General features: G+C 36.1%; 3 protein-coding genes, 1 long non-coding RNA gene and 1 other non-coding gene across 7 annotated transcripts; 3 read left to right on the forward strand and 2 right to left on the reverse strand.

The window, feature by feature from the left end:
- Positions 1-551: 551 nt before the first annotated feature.
- Positions 552-7875, reverse strand: LOC133870356 (BTB/POZ domain-containing protein At2g30600). 3 transcript variants are annotated; one of them, XM_062307454.1, is made up of 13 exons: positions 7734-7875; positions 6378-7291; positions 5917-6246; positions 4657-4887; positions 4129-4290; positions 3338-3550; positions 3195-3242; positions 3050-3108; positions 2557-2689; positions 2337-2411; positions 2174-2254; positions 1188-1256; positions 552-916 (listed from the first exon to the last, which is right to left on the reverse strand). In XM_062307454.1, the coding sequence occupies exons 2-13, from the start codon at positions 7173-7175 to the stop codon at positions 698-700; spliced, it is 2418 nt and encodes an 805-aa protein (XP_062163438.1). In that variant the 5' UTR covers positions 7176-7291; positions 7734-7875; the 3' UTR covers positions 552-697. The 3 variants fall into 3 exon arrangements, with proteins under 3 accessions (XP_062163438.1, XP_062163437.1, XP_062163439.1); XM_062307453.1 differs by lacking the exon at positions 7734-7875 and adding an exon at positions 7373-7607; XM_062307455.1 differs by lacking the exon at positions 7734-7875 and adding an exon at positions 7373-7617 and having other exon boundaries at positions 778-916; positions 2337-2395.
- LOC133870357 (uncharacterized) lies at positions 7663-8175 on the forward strand. The gene is made up of 2 exons (XR_009900702.1): positions 7663-7767; positions 7850-8175. It is a non-coding gene; the product is annotated as an uncharacterized LOC133870357 (long non-coding RNA).
- A 1818-nt stretch (positions 8176-9993) lies between these two features.
- TRNAE-CUC (transfer RNA glutamic acid (anticodon CUC)) lies at positions 9994-10066 on the forward strand. The gene has a single exon. It is a non-coding gene; the product is annotated as a tRNA-Glu (tRNA).
- Positions 10067-10550: 484 nt separating this feature from the next.
- On the reverse strand, positions 10551-14174 carry LOC133872063 (G2/mitotic-specific cyclin-2-like). The gene is made up of 12 exons (XM_062309573.1): positions 13849-14174; positions 13539-13597; positions 13293-13428; positions 12990-13046; positions 12856-12901; positions 12631-12777; positions 12435-12557; positions 11882-11971; positions 11589-11810; positions 11404-11502; positions 11142-11320; positions 10551-11030 (listed from the first exon to the last, which is right to left on the reverse strand). Exons 2-12 carry the CDS (start codon positions 13591-13593, stop codon positions 10889-10891), a joined length of 1296 nt encoding a protein of 431 aa, XP_062165557.1. The 5' UTR covers positions 13594-13597; positions 13849-14174; the 3' UTR covers positions 10551-10888.
- Positions 14175-18080: 3906 nt separating this feature from the next.
- Positions 18081-21464, forward strand: LOC133870280 (U-box domain-containing protein 15). Its single transcript, XM_062307368.1, has 4 exons — positions 18081-18689; positions 18812-18928; positions 19499-19924; positions 20271-21464. The coding sequence occupies exons 1-4, from the start codon at positions 18345-18347 to the stop codon at positions 21324-21326; spliced, it is 1944 nt and encodes a 647-aa protein (XP_062163352.1). The 5' UTR covers positions 18081-18344; the 3' UTR covers positions 21327-21464.
- Positions 21465-23891: the final 2427 nt, after the last annotated feature.

Genomic DNA, 23891 nt, shown 5'->3' on the forward strand with positions numbered 1-23891 from the left:
TGAATTTGAATCCGTTTAGTCCTGAAATCGCAGGTGAAAAATGTGAGCTTTTAAAAAATATTATAGAAAATGTCCTGTTTGGAGTGGGTTTAAAAATATGAAAATATTACAGGCAAGAAATGCAATTTTAAAGACATGATTTTAATGGTCGTATTGCGTTTTTTAAAACCAGACCACAGTGGCGGAGTCGGCATTGAGAAATTGGGGGGCCAAATTTAAAAAAAAAATAAAAAATAAAAAATAAAAAAAATAAAAAAAATTAGGGTGGGCAAAACTAAAAATATAAAAACAATTAGGGGTAAATTTTTTTAAGCTCCGCCATTGCCAAACCACAATTTTACTATACACTCAAAACGACGTTTTATGAAGTAGTTATTTTCTTGAACAAAATGTTTTGAAACCCATTAAACCAAACAAACCTTTTGGTTGCTATCTTGGAAACCCTTTCAATGCACTAGTTTTATCATAAGATTTACTTAAGTTATCCGATGAGAATTTGGCTTATGTATTGGATTAGATGCTTTTCTTTTTGTTTGGCCGCATGCCCGATGTAAAAGAAAGCCTCGAGTTTATTCTTGCTTTATTCGCATAACCAAGCAAATGTACATGATGATGGGGGCCGTTACGAATAAGAAAAGAAGGCTACAGACGATAAGATACAAGCCACAAGCCACAGAGGCACGTACTTCCAGTCAAGCTAGTGGAAGTAACCATAAAGTTCTAAGAAGCAAATGCTGAAGTTCCAGGGGTTAGAAGCATCAGTGGTCGGGCTCGTAAGTAGAACCCTGAAGAATCTGAAAGGTAGGAGAGCGTTAGGTCCAACTATCGGCCACGATGCAAACTGCCCAGGTTTACACACTGTTTGATCATTCTCATGTATTCTCAAGTTTGTCCAAGTCTTCCCATCCAAAGAGCCCTGAAGATGCATAAGAGAGATATTCCAGTCAATATTTCACCCACCACACCATTTTTGGAGAGACCTAAACAAAGAATGAGTAATGCTAGACCATTTTTGGAGAGACCTAAACAAAGAATGAGTAATGCTAGACCGACGACTCTTTTACAGCTTTGCTAACACGTGCTAGCATGTGATTGAAGCCATGTTGTAAAAGAGTTGTAGGTCTAGCATTATTAAAAAAAAAAAAAAACAGCAAAATATTGCTTCAATCCCGAAGATGGTATTTTACCTGGAGATTCCAAGATCTCATGTAAGCCCTTGAACCGTCCTGTCTCAAGGTGTAGTAGTTGCACATAAGCTGCACCAATGCCTCTTGCATCAGGATGTAATTAGACAATAACCATAATATCATGAGCAACCTAATGAAAGGAAGGCACTGAAGGAAAAAACCATTATTTGACCCACGATTCGACTTCCAAAGATATAGTTTGATGCCAACAATTATTTAGGATGGTTTTAGGTAAAGGCGGGCCTAAAATTGGTACTTCCTAGTTATGTGATATCAAGTACCATGTCAATAATTGCCACTACATATACATTATCCTTGGCCCTTACAAAGAACCATGTTATGGACCTAGCTAAAACAGATTACAGTGTTTCACAAATACATTCAGAAAACTCATTTGACCGTATGAATCCGCCCAACTATTTGAGCTGACAACAGAACAGCTCAGGCTATGGCTCCATTTTGATCACATCCTATTTATGTCTTTCCTCAACAACTCTTTTAAATTCCTTCTCTGTATTCTGCAAGAGGCCTTTTGGTGTAAATGCACATATCAAATAAACCCTAGAGTTCCCTTGTTTCTTTTGATTTTATCAGTTTCTTGGTATTTTTTATTTGTACTCTCCAAAGGTCCTCTTGTTTCCTAAGTCTGAGATTCAACCTACCATTTTAATTTTGAAGGGCACAAGACTCACAGACAGGACCTTAATTCTCAAGTGTCAAGTCAGAAGGCTAAATTATGTTACAGACATTCATATTCAGGAAATTTGTGCATGGTTTTTGTTAGCTATTTGGTGACCATGATATAATCATATAAGACTTGATCAAAGTTTATGCTAAGATTTTATATGCTATTAAAAGCTTATTCCATGAGTGATTATGATAATTCTTCTTCTACGGTGCCTGTAAGTGGAAACTTGAAGTAAAGCACACAACATTAGGTTTTATTACATAATTAAAAACATTATATCCAAAGGTATGTATAAAACCTGATGGTCTTGGCCAATGTCAACTGCCCACCATGCACACCTATGTCCATCTTCCATCCGAGGCCCAGCAAATGACGTTCCCTTTATATAGGAAAATACGTTTCAGTTTCCAGTTAAAGAAGCTTATGGTGCAACAACTTCTACAAAGTTTGGTTCATCATACCTGATAAGTTCTGGAGGCCAAAATCTTGGGATCAGTGTATCGTGAAGGGGGACTGCTGGCTGTAATAGTAATTCGCTGAAAAATTCAATTAATAAGGGATGAAAATCTGTATTAAAAATACTCGGCCTATCAAGAACTTTATTTATTTATTTTTTTTTTATTTTTTTTTAAAAACCAAGAATAAGAGGCTGACAAAGAAATGAAGTATTAAGGGTTTCACCTTAGACAGAACGGGATTTACCCATTGATGTTTCCCATACGATGTGCCTGCAAAGTACAGAACTCCATAGCTGTCCCCATCACAGATGTACTGGAGCTCCTTATAACTAGATCGCCTATGTTGAAATCTTGCACTACAAAAGCAAGACCACTTTAGCTAACTCCTTTTTTAAAAATGTCTACAGAAAGAATAGTACCAAACTCATTGTCCTCTGCAACCATAGAAACTATTCTCTATCATGCGATATGGTTCTATCTTATGCATGGAATTTTACATTACAGAAGTAAGACCATGCTAGAAAACTCCTATTTAAAAGTATCCATAAAAAGAATATTAGCCAAACTCTGTTCTCAGCAACCAAATAAACTGTTTTCCTTTATGCATTATCGCTCTACCCTTAGATAAAATGATAATTTATTCATTAGGAAAGGCCCCTACAGCAAGAGATCAGAAACCATTATCATGATACAACACTAAGATACTTTATACTTACTTTTGATCATTTTCTAGCCCTGCCAATCCAAATTCTACATAATTGATGGCCTCCTTCACCTGGGACATTAACATATAAATAAGAAACAAAAATTCCATATGCTCAACGAAAAGTATAATTAGTAAAAGAGAAATTAATAACTTACAAGATTATCAAAATTAAGAATATGCCTACTAATGCTGCTCTTCTCCAACTGCAAGATCAATACAAATGTAAGAGAAATCAAACTAAGGAATTACTATATTCAGTAGACTGGCTGATAAGTCTCTATATCAAGGGCCTACATACCTTCTTAAGTAAAGCACACAGAAGTAACGGAAATCGGACAAATCCTAACATGTGATGAACAGACGGAAGCCTTTCCCCGAAAAGGTGTCCAGGGGCTGAATTTATGATTAAATCATCCACCACCTCCCACCCATAAAATTCCTTTGCTCTCAAGCCCCACATTAAGATTGCATTGAGAACTTTTTCTTCAGATGTTACTGTCAAATCTGGATGCTGCAAAATCCCAAAACATATTATAAATCATATTATCAATTGATTTTTTGAAAGTACCAAAGTGTTTGGCATCCCATACTATCAGAGTAAGAAAAGATACAAGTAATCCTATATGCTTTGGACTTGTAATTTTGGCTACGGACATGGACTTTTCCTGTTTCAACTGCAAGCAATAACAGTATCTGAAAATCCAGAAATAAATGGGTCCATACTTCTAAATTGCAATCGAGGTACTTCAGCAAATTCCTGAGTGCTTCTCCAACTCCTCACCAATATATAGTGTCATATGTGAGAAACCGTCTTTAGTTTAATATACTAAATTACCAAAACAACCATCATTTTCTTTACGTATTGGAGAAGTACAACAGAAGTAAAACCACTCACTCCTCTCACCCCACTTCCCACTCTTCAAGCTGGTAACCATACTCCAGTTGTGGAGCATTCGTCCCTTCCAGTTCTAAGTTATTTGACCACTTATGCTGTTCTTTTCTGGAGAGGGTATGTGTGCCCTTATATGGCTATCTTAATCCTAGACTTAACCGTCAACCACACAACCAGTAAGCAACTTAAGAACCAACCTGAATTATATCGGTAAAAGTTGTCTCGTCTAGCAAGACAAAGTCAAGGCTTGCAGTTGTACAGTAATCGAAGTGCATTGCAAATTTCCTCTTACACGTTTCTTCGATAAGTTTACATGATGGGATTGATGAGACCACTTGGAGGATAGGACCTACTGAGTCCTGCAACAAAGTTCAACAGTTAGCTTGAAAAGCAACAGTCCAATTACTTTGCCAAAACTGTCTGCTTCCTCGTCCATTAAACTTGTGCATAATAGAAAAACTCGTTGTATGACCTTCCACTAGGAGAACTCCATCCCTGCATATAATATGTACACGAGAGGTATTAATATTTTATAATTCATTCTCACAAAATGGAGCTCTTCTTTTCTTTTTTCTTTTTTCAGAAGTCCGAAACCGCAAGTCACTTCTCCGTCTTTTAGTTCTAGTCAGACAAGCAACATACTGTGATAATGACAGACAAAAACAATGATCTCAAATACAATTGGAAAATGAAATTATTAGCTAAGATAAGGGTTGCCAAACTACCTCCGAGAGGCATTCTAAAAGTGTTTTGCAGCATTCCTGATGAAGGAGAGTAACTCCAAATTGGTCAGCCAAAAACAAAAGTTGGAGTAACAAGGCACTGGAATCCATAATGACTTCCATATCAAGTTCACCACTATACATGAACTCAAGCATAGCCTTGAATGCTTCTGGTGACACATCCCTCAAAGAAACCTCTGATGACATGGTTTCATTCATTCCATTTGTGAACATCTGCCAAGTTCGATTTTTTACTTTAGTAGCAAATCACATGAATTGGTAAAGAGACGCGTTTGGTATCATTCTATTACACATCTCTTATCCATCTTTTTTTAAAATCCACCATTGAATCTGTAGGACCAACAATTGGGTTTCACAGATTCAATGGTGGATTTACACATCTCTTGTACAGATATAGACAAGAGAATGGTAGGAGAATGAAAACAAACATTTCTCATTGGAAAAAAAATAAAAACCAACAAGATCCACAAGGAACAAAGAACTAATATAATATCTTCTCTATGTATATATATAAGTAAAAAGAACTAATAAAATACCGTACTTCAAAAGACATACATAAAGAAAGACCTCATTCCTTTGATAAACCTATATGCCACTCCTTTTCTAGGAGTTTATGCCAACCTTGTGTGTGCCGGATACAGACATAAAAACAGAGTATGTGGCATTGTTGGACCCCAAGAAGTTAGAATTTGAAGGGTATTCACATTTTAACCTCCTTCAATATAGAAATGATAATGTTTAACTTGTCTATTTTCTATGTTACAAGAGTCTTCTTGCCAAATCCAGTCGTTTTCCCATGTAAATCATGTGAAGATGTAGACATTCTTGACAGGCAATGAGAAGAAAATGGTTAAAATGACTCTTTGTTCATATGAGCTTATCATGGAGGAAGCCTTAGCCTGACAGTGAACAATAAGAGCTGTGTTAAAAGCAAGGGCCGTGAACAAAACAATGAAACCAAACTTTTTGTTGTTTGCTGTAGATTTCTTTGAGCCTACTCAGACACAATCAGCCAAAAAAAAAAAAAAAAAACTGAATTTTACAACTATTAAAGAAAAGGCTATTATGGGGCTCAGTCATATTCTTACCCAATTTCTATTAAGGTATAACAAGTTTCTAATCCATTTAGCATAATTGAATAGAAATTTCCAGTTCAGAAGCTAATTGCTTAACCATGGGAAGATTATATGCCATGTAGAGAGGCAAGGGAGTCGCACAAGAATGAAGTTTTTTTTTTCTCACCTTTGCAAATGGGAAACTCCACAAACTGAGAATAATTTTATGAGGCTGGGCAACAAGACCTTGGCCCTCAATATAGATGCTCGCGTCACTGAATTGGCCAGTTAAGTGCAATTGTTTGAGCTTTTGGATATTGACAGGAAGTCCAGAAGGGAAGGTTGCACAACAATGGGGCCTAGTGCTCGGATATGATAATTCCACATTCTTACCCGAGTCAAACAACTTTTTATTTAATTTAAACCGTTCCATGGTTTCTTCACACTGCTTGACCAATGGCACCACTTCAAAATGTAAGCCCAGAGCCCTCAAGGAACCAAGTTGTGACTCTGGAATCTACGGCAAACATAAACACGAGCACCATTAGAATCTGAAGCTCCACAATAAAGTTACAACAGCCATAGCTATGAGAGTATTTGAGAGTCGGGGAAAAAAATACAAGTATATGAGACGGGAGAATAAAGTACCTGGGTGCGGCCTGTGTAGATATACCGAAGAAGCGCATGGAGAACTGGATAATTTACATCCTGAAGGTGGGCAACATCTTCGGACGAACTCAAAGGAAAATTACCAGATGCTTCCAAGATTGCCTTGTGAGCAGGTACCGGTCTTTCCTCAGTGCCAACAATGAAAACAAAGTCCGATAATTCCCAACTCTCAAGAAAATTTGCAAGATCCCATTTCTCATAATCTGTGAACTCATTTTTCAAATATTCTTCCGCACCCTCCTCAACTTCTAATTCACCACAATCCACATGCTTCCACAAAGATATATGATTATGCCTTAAAGGCAACACATTCACATTTCTATATCCTACATGTTTATCCCAGCTACTAAGCCCAACATATTGAACGCTACAATTCGGATTTGAATCTAGCCACTGAAAGACAAGATTCTGAAAAGGGTATCTTCCCTTACCAATACTTATCAACCCGTCGTAGATACTGATCCAATAGCTTTGAAACGCCGAAGAAGAACAAAGCCCAACACCCGCCACATCAACCACAGGTTTCCCATCTACCTCAATTTTCAACCTCTTATTCCTATGACTACCCAATATAATTGTATAGTGAGGACTATTATCCCTTTTGTAATGGTAGTGTTGGCTTCCCACATTCTCCCGGAAAACCAGGGTGACATCGTTGTGAGCGAAAGCCTCAAAAGCCACACAACCCCTCCCGGCTTCCCGAAATTTCAAATCCTTTCGCCAAGCACACTCAAAGGGTGCCACTGTAAGGAACTTCTTCTCTTTCATTTCCATCATCTTTCCTTGTACAAGAAGAACCCAATTTTTTTTTTTCACTCCCTAGACACTCAACTGGAAAAATCAACAATATCTACAGGAACCTTACATACTGAGAGAGACACCACCTTGTTTATCTGAAGAAAAAAATGACAAGTTTTTATTAAAGCAACAAGACAGCCATCTCATGTAAAAGACACCCATCAAATTCAATTTACCATAAATAAATTGCGACAGTTCTAGCATCGCTGTCTAAGGGTAACCCAGAAATTGCTAGAAGCCTCCCCACTTGACATAAAAAGATCTGAATCCACAATAAACGACAACGTCGACAAGTATCAATCAGAAACTCGCTCTCAATCCTACACCACATTCTTATCCAAGTACACGACCAGGACAAAAATATCCTTGTAGAGAAATCTCATATAACCATTAACGCCAAAAACACCAAAAAATGGCAAATGAAAGTCATGGGTATTGACTACAACAGAAGAAAAAAAAAAATCAGGTATGAATCAAAACCCACCTCAAAATTCTATTGACAAATGGAAGTCTTTTCAAGGTGTGTATTTTCCTTACCTGAGTTAAAGATTCATGGGGCCATCTTTGTCAGGTATTTGGAATCAGAATATTTTCTAAATTTCTACAAATTGAAGTGCAAAATGAGCAATTTGGCCATATGGTTTTTTGGGCAGGTGGGCTCGGCTCCCATCGATAGAAATAGTGGTAGTTTTGCAAGTCGGCTATTTGGTTGGGGATTGGGTTGCGTAAAAATTTCTGGCTGCGAACGGGTCTGACAGATGGAAAGTGAAACGTGGCAGATAGTGCGTGGCAGCTGGGCATGAATTGGGGTTTGAGTTTAGATTTTTGCTAGCTTTTCTCCTCTGTCTTCTACAGGGATAGATAGATTCATACGTTACTTCACTACTGCTTACAGTTCGTTGAACGACAACGTCAGTCATTCTTGGGATTTTGCCTTCTTTGTTGCTCTAAATGGGTAATAATATAATTAATGTCATTAGCTTTTTCTTATTCAAATATTCAATAGCCAATTTTGTGTTCCTTGCACAGAAAGTCAAGTGGGGTTTTACTATTTTGTCGTCAAACATTTTGAATGGGGACCCCGTGCGGCAGCCTCTTGTGTACTAATTTGTACTAAATTTGTGTTTACGTATCGTATTTGAATTAAATATAAATGTTGTAAAAAAATTTGTAATTTTTTCAATAGTCTAAATTTAATTCAAAGTTTTTCACAAGAAATAAAAAGATAATGAAATTAGATCTAGATGGTTAAAAATACTTCAAAAAATGCGTTGTAGTTTTTTTACAACACCTAAACTATTATGGGAGCTATTGTAGAGTTTATTTGAATATAAAAACAAAATAATTTGGTTCCAAATTTTAAAAAAAGTTACTGGTAGTGCTTTAAGCCAAATCCATCTGGTTTGAGTTATATTGAGACATGAATTTAAAATTATATAGATCAATCTTAACTTGACTTATTTAATTAAGTGGGTCAAACTCCTCTATCTTAATCAGCTAATTTCACATTAAATTCGTATCAAATTTAGAGATCGTGTCAAAAAATTGCTAGCAGTAGACTTCTACTGTCCAAGCTTTAGGAGCGAATTAAGAATTTAATTTTGGAGGGTTCGCCTGCATCAAAATTTTTTGAAGAGGGCCCTAAATATATTTTTAACAAATTTTGAGGCTACAATTTATATATAATGGGGCTGGGTTCATCCTTTCTAGGCCTCATCTACTTGGGTAGTTGCCCAAACAACCTTAACAGGTAAGTAGAGAGAGAAAAATCTTCTAACACTTATAGAACACTTTTTAATGTATGCAATTTTAGAAATGGACAATTATATCATTGATCATTGTGGTTTTTTTTTTTTTTTTTTTTTTTTTTTTTTTTTTTGACATGTCCACACAGGAAGAGAGATGACGAATTCGAACTAGTGACCTCCGTTTCATAAGGCGTGACTTCCAGCCGATTGAACTATCTCTTGGAGACATTGGTTATTATGGTTGGCCTAAATTACAAATCATTACTTATGGTATTAACATGAATTCAGAGATTTCTATGGTTAGCTGAATTTACAAATCGATCCCTAGAGTCAAATTCCGTTAAATTTTTTGACAAATTCTGTTAAACGCCATGCAAGCGTCATGTCAACCAATAAGACGGTGACACGCATCTATTATATATATATATATATATATATATATATATATATAAACTTATTTTTTCAAAACTTATTTTTTCAAAAAACAAAGGGACAGCTACCAATCGGGGTTGTTGCGTGGAAATGCATAGACCACCCCTAGGCCACTAGGGTGGCCAGACGGGCAACTACCCATTTGTTTTTTTTTCTTTTTATTTATTTATTTGTTTTTTAATATATGTAGATTTTTTTATTAATATGGACATGTGTTGCTATTTTATTGGCGTTGATGTGGCGCTTACGTAACATTTAACGAAACTTGTAAAAAATTTTAACGGAATTTGACTTTAGGGATCAATTTGTAAATTAAGACAACTATAAAGATCTTTGAACATATGAAATGATTTATAATTTAAGTCAACCACAAAAATCAATAACGCAATTATCCTTTTTAAAAATAAAAACATAGTAGTTTCGCGATTTAAATAACATATAAAGAAAAAAGTATCCTTGTTTGGTCATCCGATCGCTCCATTTTCAATCTTTATGTAAAATTATTTGAAATAAGAATTATTTCAAAAGATATCCAATGATTATATTTGTCCCGTCACATCAGTTTCATCTAAAAATATTATGTTAAATTTATTAGATATTGTTGTATTACACAAAAATCCGTTGTAGTCTAGTTGGTCAGGATACTCGGCTCTCACCCGAGAGACCCGGGTTCAAGTCCCGGCAACGGAACTTTTTATAATATTTTACATATTTTTGCAGCAAATAATTAGTTTTTGTTTTTCTTGTTCTTTTTGGTGCAATTCTTACTTGTTTTGTGGATCAATTCAGAATAAGAGAGATCGAACGGATCTATTTTGGTGGCACCAGGAGATCTAGGCCAGCGGAAAAAAATCCCACGGTAAATTAAGTTAGGATGTTTTCTATCTTCTGAGAGAGAAAACATACCTCAGCTTTGAGAGGAAGAGGTCTTTTTATTTTAGGCCTCCTAATCATTTTTTGGACTTCATGGGGCCTTGTAAGGGTAGGCCACTTGGTTTTAATGCTTATCCTATTATTTGAGCTTCGTAGGTAAAGAGAGGAATGCTTTTTTGATTGTTTAGATGGTGCTAAACAAGCAAAGCATCTGCTGCATGAAAACACCTCAATAGGTAGATTATAAAATGATTTGAGTCATCTGAGGAAAAATGGACGAACAACAAAACAATTTGAGCCATTGGACAAATTCACCTCAATTTGATATAACAAAACAAACAAAAATGAACATTGACACTTTATCATTCATTCATAAGAGGACAATATTTCAGGAAGAACTGAGATTATTTTCCTCTACAAAAGAAAAAAGAAAAAAGAAAAAAAAAGGGTGGAAATCCCTCCTATGTTCAAACTACAAAACATAGAATAAAAGACCAAATTTTGGAATACCAAACTAGAATATTTTCAAGAACCCAGGGGCAACTTATGTTGCTCAATTTGCACACCCCAACCAACCCCCAAGTGTAGTAAAAGTTAGTCTTGTGTTTGATGCATCATCATCTGTTTCTTTGCCCCTGATCATTTGGTTCCCAAGAGAAAGTTAGCAGGATCAGTTTTTGCAGCATAACCATACTTAGAAGTATTATACTTCCGGTGAACACCAGTGAGCTTCCCTGTGCCAGATTTCTGATGGAAATGAACCATCATCCTTGAGCATTCCCTACACATGAACAAGGTCGCCATACCATTTAGAAAAAGAAATGCAATTTAGTTAATTAAATGCATTGATTCATAAACTTGTAATGACATAACGACAAAAATAACCGCTTACAATAGTTGCTCCTCCGAGTAGTTGGTGTACCACTCACAGGTTTTACTCCACTGCTTAAAGCCACCGAGGGTACATTCAGCTGTAAATATTGCGGCAGCAGCCAACAAAGAAGGTGGAAACTTAACCATCTCATACTCAACCAGGCACATTTCGATCAGGAAGAACGAGAGCAGCTCGAGCTGATTCAATAAATTTTGTCTAATCAAAATCATTGCTAAATATAGAACTGTGCAGTTTAGTTGATTTATTTTATATTACATACCTTCTTGCCAGCTTGAGCAGCTTTGAGAAACCTCCTCATAAACACATATGCTGTGGGAACTGAGAGGTTGAACTGTAGGGCATTGACAATAAGCTTCTCCTGCAGTATATATAAGTGAATCATATGCTCTAATCTTAATAATGTTTGAAGAGAATGTAAAACAAAATGCATTTAGTTAAATCTACCATATCAAGCACTTCTTTTCTGCTGTAAGCCCTGTCAGAAATCACAATGAAATCCTCCACAACAGGAACTGAAACTTCTTCATATTTGCAGGCGAGAAGCATCGCTGTTACTCCAACCAGCTGGAGTTTCTTCCTCACCACTGGTTGAGCAGCTAAGAATCTATCAATCAGGTTTACAGTAAGATATAAGGTCTCGTCCATCAGTTCAAACTTGTAGTGCACCTGTCATTTTATTCATTAACTCGTTAGTGATTTCAGTTAGATTTAAGCCACTAAAACAAAGTTTAATGTACCTCAATCAGCCAATCAATGAGAATGGCTCTCATCCTCTCGTTAATATCAGATTGCTGTGCCATGTAATTTAGTTGGGGACAGCTAGAACTCTGCAAGGACACAATGAACAAAAATGTTAGTACATTGTGTTATGAGCCAGCTATTCATCAATCAAACTCCAAATTACTGCATCATTAGGCGTTCTACTGTCTAGGACCACAAACTCCCACCTTTTCTATAAAAAAACCACAAGATTTTTTTATAACATTATCTTTGACAATCTTCCAGATTGATATATACATGCCAACTTTTCATTAACCAAAATTCACTTAATTGATAAGCCTTCTACGTTCCTACAAGGCCCAAAAATTCTCACCTACAATATGAAACCTCGCAATTATCTATATAGACTTCTTAGCCGATAGTCAATGGTTTCGAAATGATCCTCTAAATAGATGTCAAATTCATTTGTTGCTAACAATAAAAGAACTCGGACTTAAGCAGGACTACCAAAGCAGTTTCATGATTAAACTACACTCAAACGAAGCAGGTAGAGTGGAGATTCTTCATCACCTCTGCCTGCTTGTAGTAAGTATATAAATCATCAATATACTCAACAACTGCAAGCTGGTTCTTCTTATCGCAGCTGTCTATGTCAAGAACTGGTTCTTCAGCTATGTCTTCCATTTCCACCTCCTGGAGGAAATCAAAACATTAATGCCATTCCAACCAACCATTTTAAGTAAAAGGACAGATGAGCAGAAAATACCATTCGATAAATCTCCTCCAGCATTGCTTCTGTGTGTTGCACAAACATTGGCACATCACTAGTCGCCTTGTAGTCTTCCACATCTATGATGGTACAGTCTTCAGACTCACTAGGATTTGGGACCAACTGGACTGGTTTCTCAGTTTCCTAACAAATCAATCCAATCTTAAAACCGACCCTATCTACCCAAATCAACTATCTTCAATGATCACAGAAAAATAATACCTCTGATATAGGTTGCTGCGTATTTGACATCTGGGCAGCATACTTCCTAAAAAATGAAAAAGAAAAGCAAAAATTAAAAGCCAAAGAAAAAAAGAAAAACTTCAAACACAAACATTTTGGAGAAGATTACTGACCTAGTAATTGGTCGATGTCCAGGAATCGGTGGTTTCTTACTGCAATCTGCATGTTTTCTGTTTACCAAACCGAAAGTTCTATTAACTTTCTTTGTCTTTTAAGTACCTACTTTTTATCTTTTACAATCTTTGATTACAGTATATAAGTAACGCACCGATTTTACCCACTCGAATTAAGTTGCTAATAATTTTGCAAGAAAAAAAAAAGCAACAGAAATAAATAATGTTTAGATCTTTCATTTTCTTCTAATTTCCTCTGGTTTTTCCCATTGACCAAATAGACACTAGGTTTTAAGTACTTACTCAGAAAAAACATTTTTGTTGACCGCATAAGGGTAAGGAGGAGCTCCTACTATATTCTTGTTAATGTTGCTCAGTGCTCTCCGGTTGTGTCCAATCCGCAAACCCACTTTTCCACCACCAGCACGAAATCCACCTTCTGATTCACACAATGAAAAAATGCAAAAAAAGTAAAATAAAATCCGATTTTTAAGACTAGGGTTTAGAGCCTAAGCATAGAAATTTCACAACCAAATCCGGGCCTAGTACCCTGAAAATTTGTGAGTCCGATCCCGCCCGGATTGTTCTCGTCTGATCCAGCCATTTCTCTAACAAAAAAAGAAAAAGAAAAAAGACAACAACAAAGATTCAGAATCCAATCGCAAAAACACAAACCCAAATGCAAATCCCACAATCGCAAAAGGTGAGAAAGAACACCGAAACCCCTCGATCGAAAATCGAACCAGAAAGAAAATAGAAAAGAACCCAATCAAGAACTGAAATTCACAAGTAACACTCAGATCGTTAAATTCCAAATCCCACCAACATACATTAAAAAAAATATACGGATTCCCTTTACCGATTCCAATCAAACAAACAAAAAATCCCAAACTAAAATACTCCTTTGAGCCCCTGACACGATCTTTCTTGAAACGCCAAACAAACAATCTTCAGAAAAACTCCATCAAAACCCCGAGCGATCTCTCTCTCTCTCTCTCTCTCTCTCACTCTCACTCTCTTCTCTGAGTCTTTGTCGTTCTTCAGGCTTTTGGGGTTTATCCCCCCCGAAAAAAACAAAGAGAGGAAATGCACGAACTGTATGAGCGAGATTAGGACCCAAAGAGCGAATATATGTGTCCGCTCTACAAATTTTTAAATCCAACGGCTAGTGAACAATAGCCGTCCGATCTCCCAGATTGAAAAGTCGCGTTCTTCCGTGTCCGCCCTAACGGCTACCTTCGCATGTGCTTTTCAAATTTTCACAGCATACTTTTAACACATTTACATGCCTTTAAAAGGTAGGCTGTATTTAAAGCTATCCTTTGGGGTTTAATTAGTCTCCATCACAGATTTTGCCACGTAGCGTGAAAGTCAAACAATCAAAGGCTTATATTTCACGTTTCCTCTACCTGTTAATTTTATGGTATCAAAATGTGATATTTCTTTTCTTTTTTTTTTTGTCTTTTTTTGGTAGGTAGCCGTAGCATGCGCTCTAGAGCACTATGAAGTGGGAATGAGCGGGGTCTTTTCAAAGCCATAGCCATAGGTACTAGAATGACACGTAATGAATGTTCTTACCGTTGATGTTGATGTACTCCCATGTAAAAGTCTTTTTCATGATCGAACCTAGCCGATCTTTGCTGATCACTTGAGAAAATCATAAACATTTTCATACGATTGATTGATGGAATTCATTTGTCCGAGCAAATATTCGGTTATGTGGGCCCTATTGAGGCATCTATCAATTGTTTATCCAATTAAACTACAACCAGAGCAGACAATTATAAAGAATTTCGATCCAGAATAAGGATTCTTAGCGCTTGAATCACACGAATTACAACAACTTCGCATTATAAAGACCGACCCATTATAAATAATCCCGATCAATCAGTATCATACCACAAAGCCTATAACCGGTACCATTTGTTGGTGGGAATGTTAAGGTACTATTTTAACGGGTGATTTTAGTTGGAGATTCTTCTATGTGTCTATGTGTCTATCCATTTTAATAAATAATATTAGAACTGATCATAAAAATAAGGTCAATTATGCAGAAGATGACATATAAGCATGCTTGAGGAGTTAATTCATGATAGGGTTTCAATTGGACCGAACGTAACCCCACCTACATTCATTAATTTGGATATCAAAGATAAATTGATTACGCAAAACGGTCAAGGCAATGAAAAATTGTTGCTTGTGCTGGAGATCGTCTTTGAACGGTTACTAATTATTAATGTCTGATAATCTAAACAGTATCCCTCTTGGCAAATCTGGTCTATGCCAATTAAACTGTACGTGCATAACCTCGCAAGATGAATAGCTTCCACCGACATTATATTTTCGTTCCATCTCCTCTCGTTATTTATTGTGATCCGTGTAATTGACACTTATTTTCTGAACATTCTTGACAGAGGGTCTAAATAGATTGTATTAGCTAAATATAGTTACTATTAAGGCAGAGTTACCTTGGAGCTTTAAAAAAAATTAAAATTTTATTTATAATTTTTTTTTTTTTTTAATTTTGCCCCCCAAATCCTAAATGTTGGCTCCGCCTCTGGTTATTATGAACCATTTTAACGCTTTAACAGGTCTTTCAAAATGAAAATTTTGTTAAAGTATGATAGTTTATTGTAGCATATTGAACATTTTGTTTAATATTTTTGTTTTCTCCTTCTCTTTTTGTTAAATCCTTTATCTCTCCCTATCTCTTATCCTTTTGTTTTAAAATACAATAAAAATTATTAAAAAAATAATATTTAAATAAAGTAGAAAGTTTAATAAATAGTCTCTAAGAATTTGTGTTAAAAAATTAGTAGCTAAAATGAAAAAAAAAGAAAAGAAAAAAAAGTGTATTTTGATTAGCTAAAATGGCCACTATTATTAGAGAGCTTGTTGTTATGATTTAATCTTACTCCTAAATCACATTAACAATGAGAAGTGTCATTTTGGGCTGCTGCTGGGTTAGGGGCCTTGATTGATGAAGTGTCATATTGGGCTCAAATCTGTCCAGTAACCAGACCAAACTTTGGTAATCCATTGATCCAGACCCATTAAAAACCCTAGTTCACAGATTTTCCACCCACAACTTCTCTTTCGTTATTGGGCAATTTGACCCAAAAAATAAAATAAAAGTATAGGCAGAAAAGGGCCCAAATGTTTCTTCACCGACAACACACAAAAATTGCCGGACAACTCTCTTATGATACCACTTAGGTTATAGTTTGGGTTCTAATACATATTCTTTAGGGGTAAGCAAAAACTCGCGAATTCGCTCCAATTCACATTTTTTGCCCCTCCCCGTCCTTAAAAACATGGTTTTTAGTGTTCTTTTTTTATGGGTACGGGTTGGATTTTAACCAACCTATGCGGGCGGGGTGCGGGTTTAAGTTTTTTTTTTTCCCCCGGATCCTCGCCCCGCCTCGGGTGAATAAAATAAAAATCCCTAACCCTAATATACTTAACCTTTTGCGCTGCACCTCCCCCCCACGCCTTCATTTTTATTTTATTTTCTTTTCTTCATCTTCCAGAGACTTCTCCCTAACCCTAGCGCCATACAACCTCCTACCTCACCTGAGTCCCCTTTTTTTCATTTCTCTTCTCTTTGTTAAACCTAGTGTCGGCGCGTTTTGTGTGTTTCAAAGGCATGGTTCTCTCTAATCAATGACCCATTTTCATAAAGATGCATCTCCACACCAATAGACAACACAGTCTCATTGGGAAGGAATTACATAACTCGGCGACTAATTGTTGGCCAGAGGAATACTATTTGGTTAACATCTCCAACGACAACGAGGATCGGTTAGGGGATCTCGTGAAGATCTTCCCACCATTCCCATCATTCTATTGTCCATAAAACATCAAGTACCGCACCTCAGTGATAGGCTCTTACAATGGCTTGGTTTGCATCCTCTTCGTTTGCAACCGCAAATATGGTTATGAAATTGTGATTTGGTTTCTCATTTTCATGTTTCTAGATCTAGGCTTTCTTTGGAACCCGCTTCGCCCTCGCCCTGTATCACCTCGCATCGCATGGATTCTCTCTTTTTTCGTGCGATTCGCAGGTGCAATTTTCACTTCCTGTAGGGGTGCGGGATGGGGCCAAAAAGGAGAACACCCGCCCCCCATGCTCATCCCTAATATTCATACATGAAAAACAAAGTCTGTGTGTTTAGTAGGTTAAAATATTAATTAAATAATTAAATTTATTATTTTATTATTAGTTTAATTTTTTTTAAAAAAATTGATGATTTAATATAGTATTAAAGTAAAAAAGAAAATTAAATTTCTTAAATTTTTAGAATAAGTAGTAATTTATTACTAGATATACTTAAGTATCGGTTTGGTTTAATGGTTTCAAAACGTGTGATTTAAAAAAATAATGGTGGTGTTTGGCAAGCATTTGTGTTGTGGAATTTTTGTTTGAGTAGTTGTAAAAAGTGATTGGTGTGATATAAAGTATAAAAAAGTTTGAAATTGTTTTATAGAAAAGTTCAAAAAAAATTATTTTGTAGTGGTTTTTTTTTTTTCATTTGAATAGTAATAAAAAATTATTGATGTGATATAAAAAGAGAAAAAAAAAAAAAAGAAAAAGAAAAAGAAAAGGTTAGAATGTTTTGGATTTGACTTTTTTGAAAAAAAGTGAAAAAAAATTGAGAGGAAATGAGATACTTGCCAAACACTCTCAATGATTTTAAAATGCAGTTAATGAAAACATGATTTTTGAAAATACAATTAAGCGTTTAATAAAATCATGTAGTTCGGCTTTTAAAATTATACGTTTTGAAAAATGTACCACTGTATCTGCAGTTTAAAAACATAAAAAAATATACATTTTAAAACCGTTATTTATTTATTTTTTTCAATTTTCACAATTTTATTTAAAAGCACGCTTTTAATATGTAAAATGGCGAGGACAAATGGAATATCAACAAATATAACAAATCTGAATGTTCAATGTAGCGCATGGACGTTGTTCCGGAAGTAACTAACTTTCGAATAAAGTAAATTAAAAAATAAAAAATAAAATAAAATTTTGAACTAGCTTCTATTTAAGGCTCCAAATGCATTAATTTCTTTACAAACGAACAAAAACCCGAAAAGCCCGCGAAAACCTTCTCCATCACCAAGAAAAGAAACACACAGCACCGTAATCCATGGGGATTAGGGTTAGGGTTTCTTCCTCTTCGCGTTTCTCTTTCCCTCAATCCTCATGATCATGGTCGCCATGCTGTTGAATTAGAAAAGAAAAGAAAAATTAGAACCCCTAGTTTAGTGCAGAGTTATTGTATAGCTCTCCAAAAGCTATCGCCCTAGAAATCATAGCTTTCTGGGTTGTGTATAGGGTTCAGATCCATGGTGATGGATGAAGAGAGGGAAGACGGAGGAGGAGAGGAAGCTATGGAAGAAATTAACGTTTTGGGCGAGTCAAACCAGCCGGAGAAATTGAATGTGGTTCAAGAAATAGTGGGTGTGATTGAATCTGTGGCTCAGTTTGGAGATTACAGAAGAACACAGAAGAAAGAATGCTATGGAGTTGTTAGGCGCATGAAGCACTTGTTGCCACTTTTTGAAGAGATCAGGGACCTCGAAAGGCCGATTCCGGAGACGGGCATTGCTTGGTTGTGTAATTTGAAGAAGGCGCTTCTTTTGGCGAAGAAGTTGTTGAAAACTTGTAACGAGGGGAGCAAGATTTATCTGGTTAGGATTTTGAAGCTTTTTGAGGCATTTCTTTGAAAAGGGGTGTTAAGAAGTTAGGATCTTGTTTTTTTCTTCTTTTCTTATTTTTTTTGCATTTCCTAATTAATCTGCTCACAATTTAGGCATTGGAAACCGAGGCGGTCATGATCAGATTTTATGCGGTTCATGAAAAGTTAATTCAAGCTTTGGATGGTTTACCTCGCGATGAACTTGGGGTCTCGGATGAAGTGAGAGAACAGGTACTTTTCTTTTCGTTTTTGATCTTTGAGGGTTTGCGCCGAACCCTCCAAAATTTATTGTCTCTATTCTCTCTTGCTTCAGCTCCTTTTCTCCAATTTCGCGTTTCACTACAAATTTCACTACAATTCACTCCACAATTCAATTAAACATTTTACGAGCTTCACTTCACTTGTTGAGAGGGGGAGTTTTTACACATGAGGGAAATATCTATCAGGAATCATGAATGTTTCAAGTACTTGTGTTCTTAACTAAGAGTTTTACTATCATCTTGAAAATTATATGTAGCTTCATCTGTTGAGAATCTTAGCATTGTTGTAGTCTTTCCTTCTTCTTTTCCCCTGTTTCTCTTCTTTAGGCCATTGGAGGTTTTCTGATGTTGGGTAATGAAAGGTAATTGAGAGATACAAAAACATGAAGGGTTCGAAGAGATTTGAGTCAGTAGTTTGATTGCTGGCAGTTCTTTTGAACATATGTCTACTTCGAAATTTTAGCCAATTCTTTTAGCTTTCTGCAAGAATATAATGTGGTTCAGTTAAAAGTATCTAACTTGTGCTTGTTTCTGTGTTCAGCTTGAGCTAATGTGCTTGCAACTTAGAAGAGCAAGAAGGCGAACGGATACACAGGACATAGAACTAGCAATGGATATGATGGTAGTATTTTCTAAAAAGGATGACCGGAATGCTGACAGTGCCATAATAGAACGATTAGCAAAAAAGCTGGACCTACATACAATTGAGGACCTTAAGATAGAGACAATAGCTGTAAGGAACCTTGTTGGAGAAAGAGGGGGGCAAAACGCAGAGACTACCCAACATATCATTGACCTTCTGAACAAATTCAGACAAGTTGCAGGCATGGAAGTAACTAATGTTCTTGACGATCCTGTTATGCCTAAAATGCTTTCCAAATGCCCTTCTTTAATGATCCCTCATGAATTCCTTTGCCCAATCACACTTGAGATAATGACAGATCCTGTTATTGTTGCAAGCGGACAGGTAATATCTTTGTTCCATATGGAATCCTTTTATTTACCGGTTGAGCAATTCAAATAGTAGTTGAATAAGATCATCACATAACATGGACTATGGAAAACAAAAATAAGTATAAAAGAAGCAATGTATTCAGTTTAATTAATTTCTTAAGAACTTCAAGCCCCAAAAAAGGCAGATTTTACAGTTGTTTCTTTCTTCTTCTTTTTTTTTTTTTTTTTTTTTTTTTTTTCTTTCTTTCCCTTCTGAAGTTTCTCTATGTGCATGATTTATGTCAGTAGATTATTGTACCACTAAAGAAACTAACGTTACGTTTTTTTGGGGCCATATTTTCTTTCATTATTCATCAAAGACATACGAGAGAGAAAGCATACAGAAATGGTTTGACTCCAACCACAGGACCTGTCCAAAGACCAGGCAAACTCTGGCTCACCTGTCCTTAGCACCAAATTATGCTCTCAAAAATTTGATCTTGCAGTGGTGTGATAAGAACAATTTTCAGCTTCCTAAGAAAGACAGTCATGTAGGCCAGGAAGCTTCCTCAGCCGAACACAAAGAGGAAATCTTGTCATTGGTTAAAGACCTATCTTCTTGTCTGTTAGAAATGCAGAGAAAGGCTGTAAAGAAGATCCGAATGCTCTCAAAAGAGAATCCCGAGAACAGGGTTTTGATTGCTGAGAGTGGAGGAATCTCACCATTAGTTCAGCTCCTATCCTATCCGGATTCTAAAATTCAAGAGCACGCTGTGACAGCGCTGTTGAATTTATCCATTGATGAGGCTAATAAGAAACACATATCTAGAAAAGGAGCCATTCCAGCTATAATAGAAGTCTTGCAGAAGGGAAGTATTGAGGCTAGAGAGAACTCTGCGGCAGCTTTATTTAGCTTATCAATGCTGGATGAGAATAAAGAAACTGTTGGGATATCAGATGGAATTCCTCCATTGGTAGATCTGTTACAGAATGGGACGATTAGAGGCAAAAAAGATGCTGCAACCGCAGTCTTTAACTTATCTCTCAACCATGCAAATAAGGGCAGGGCTATTAGTGCTGGCATTGTTCCTCCCTTACGCCAGTTAGTGAAGGACAGAAACTTAGGCATGGTTGATGAGGCGCTTTCCATCTTCTCAGTTCTTGCAACACATCCAGATGGACGGCAAGAAATTGGACAGCTCTCGTTTATTGAAACTCTTGTTCAAATCATTCGAGAAGGAACCCCTAAGAACAAGGAGTGCTCAGCAGCAGTTCTTCTTGAGTTGGGATCAAACAATTCATCTTTCATTCTGGCAGCGCTTCAGTTTGGAGTATATGAGCACTTGATCGAGATTACAAAGAGTGGAACCAACAGAGCGCAAAGGAAAGCCAAGGCACTTTTGCAGCTCATTAGCAACAGTGAACAGATTCCCTAAAGTTACATAAGTAAATTTCCAATTTGGTGGTTATGCATGCTTTTCTTGGATTGAAGTTTCCATGTTCATATTAAATGGAACCTTACTGTTGCCTGTAATCTGGTTATTAAAGTATATCAAATGTCTCTTTCTCTAATGCTGCTTCTAGTTTAAGCAATACAAATTAACCATGTTCATATCTTGTAACAACCATCTAAAAGAAAGATCAAAGAGGAAAAAAAAAAGGTACCCAATGATGAGCCAATGTCATCTCAATGCATAAAAAGAAAGAAAGGGGAGCAAAAAAAAGGTACCCAATGATGAGCCATGTCATCTAAATGCATTAAAGAAAGATCAAAGGGGAAAAAAGGTGAAAGAAGTTAAAGACTAAGGGGAATTATTGCCGACTTCAAAACAGAGCACGTGTTGCCTGTCAAGAAGATAATGGCAAAATATAGGACAAATTGCCAATGTCAATACACCTCATAAAGAATATGAATTATTGCTTCAAATTGATGGTCGATTTGGACAAAAGAGATATATTTGTTATTGTAACTATTACACCATAAAGTGTGTGTGCCAGCTATTGATGTTATTTGTAATGCAGAAGGATCAGACTAGGGAACATAAATGCATGGAGCATCATAATATTGCATAAAGTTGAGTATAGTGCAGATATTTTCTATATTATAAGTGGAGAATGATTTTGACACATGCTATGATGCTAAGTAAATAAAATGCTAGACAGATCGCCGTATCGCTCAACATGGATAATGTACTATTATTTGGCAATATCAGTACCCCCTAAGCACTATATATAATGTGAATCGTTCTATTTTTTTTTTTTTTTTTTTTTTTAACAAGATAGCATTTGCTATCATATATTGCTGAAACGCCCCAAAGGGCAAGTACAAGGATAGAGGTACAAGACCCCCCTAAACCTTAAGTCAGAAAACAAATCTGACTTGAAGCAGTTCCCTAATTACAATCCACAAATATTACAAGGACCCCAATTAAATCACCTCTTTACAATTAAAGCCCATACAATAAACATAAGAGGATTGGCCTAGTCTACCCAGACACCAAATAAGCCCATGATTATTTGTGCATTATAAATAGACAAACTGTGATCCACAATAGACACATGAGAATGTACACAGAAAACAGAAAAACCCAATGCAACTGTGAATCGTTCTATTATAATCTAAACATGTCATGTCACATGTTAAATCTCACCGACCTGGGAATGATACCCTCCACCAAACTCAGAGGACGTTATTAAGTTGTACGACGACTATTTTAAGCTGCTCGAACTTCCGTAAAGAAAATTGTGGGATTCACCTGTTTTGGACAGACAGATTCTGCATTCATAGTTACTTGAGATAGGTTTAGTTAACCCATTGAAACAGTTTAGTAAAATTAGATAATGAGAGTGGTTTGCAGGTGTTGTCTTATTCATGGAAGTCTTTTGTAGGTTTAGAATATCAAAGGAGCAGGAATTAAAGCAGTATTAAATAACAGAAGTTGCAGGGTTAAAGCAGTAATTGATAATTTAATTTTTTTTTTCTCTAAAATACAACATTCATTCAACAAAGCAGGGTTACAAAGATAATCCTGAAGGATGGATACCCATATGATAAAAATAGTGCCAATACTCATAACACCAGTCAAAAAATGGGTGTACTTTTTATTCCAAAGGAATAAAAACTTTTCGGTCCTCTTTTACTTTGGACAAATCCAAAAAAATCGTACATAATTCAGATAATTTTTATAGGGCAAGAATTGCAAGATCAACTTGCCTAGAATAGTCCGAGCTGCAAAACCCAGTTGCTCTTTCTATCATTGTCTAAATTACGTACAACGAATTATTGGGTGTGGACCAACCAAAGCCTCCCCGGCCAACAAGCAAAGTGACATTCACAGGCTTGTGTTGATTGATGATGTATCTCTCCGCGTTTGACTTGTAAAATTTGCGGGGGCCAAACGCAACCCGAATCTTATGCTTACTAAAATGTTTAAATCAGCTTTAGTAATTAATGGTAATTGGATGGTGATGATGATAATTCCCATTTCACTGTCTTCCTCCATGGCAGGGAAAAAGATGGAGAGAGGATAACGATGATGTCTCTAAATAAATTAATAAATGGGATTTTGATCCCCTACAATCTCCTGCTCAAACAGAAGAGGAGAAAATAAAAAATTATAAAGCTTTCTTGTTTGAACAACTTGTTCAGATCCCATACAATTTTAGGAAATTTACGTCATTTATAGGCATTAAAACGTTTGAAAAATACTACCTATTAAAAATATGACATGTTACAGTTAGAAATTGAGTATATTTTCATCAGCTTCTTGCTCTCTACGGTGAAAAAATGTTTAAGTAAAAATCTGTCTTTTAATTTTTTGAAAAAGAAACGTTTTCGCAAAAGTAAAAAAGATGTTTTTTGGAAAGAAAATGTTTTCTAGTTGTCTTGATATTATGCAACTTTTTTCATAGGTGACATTTTCTTAGCGTTTCGATGTTTATAAACTGATCAGGATCCTCTATAATTATCAAATTTCTTTGAAATCAAGCTCTTTTTTACA

Source organism: Alnus glutinosa, chromosome 6 (genome assembly GCF_958979055.1).
Source record: "Alnus glutinosa chromosome 6, dhAlnGlut1.1, whole genome shotgun sequence".
Taxonomy (NCBI): Eukaryota; Viridiplantae; Streptophyta; class Magnoliopsida; order Fagales; family Betulaceae; genus Alnus; species Alnus glutinosa.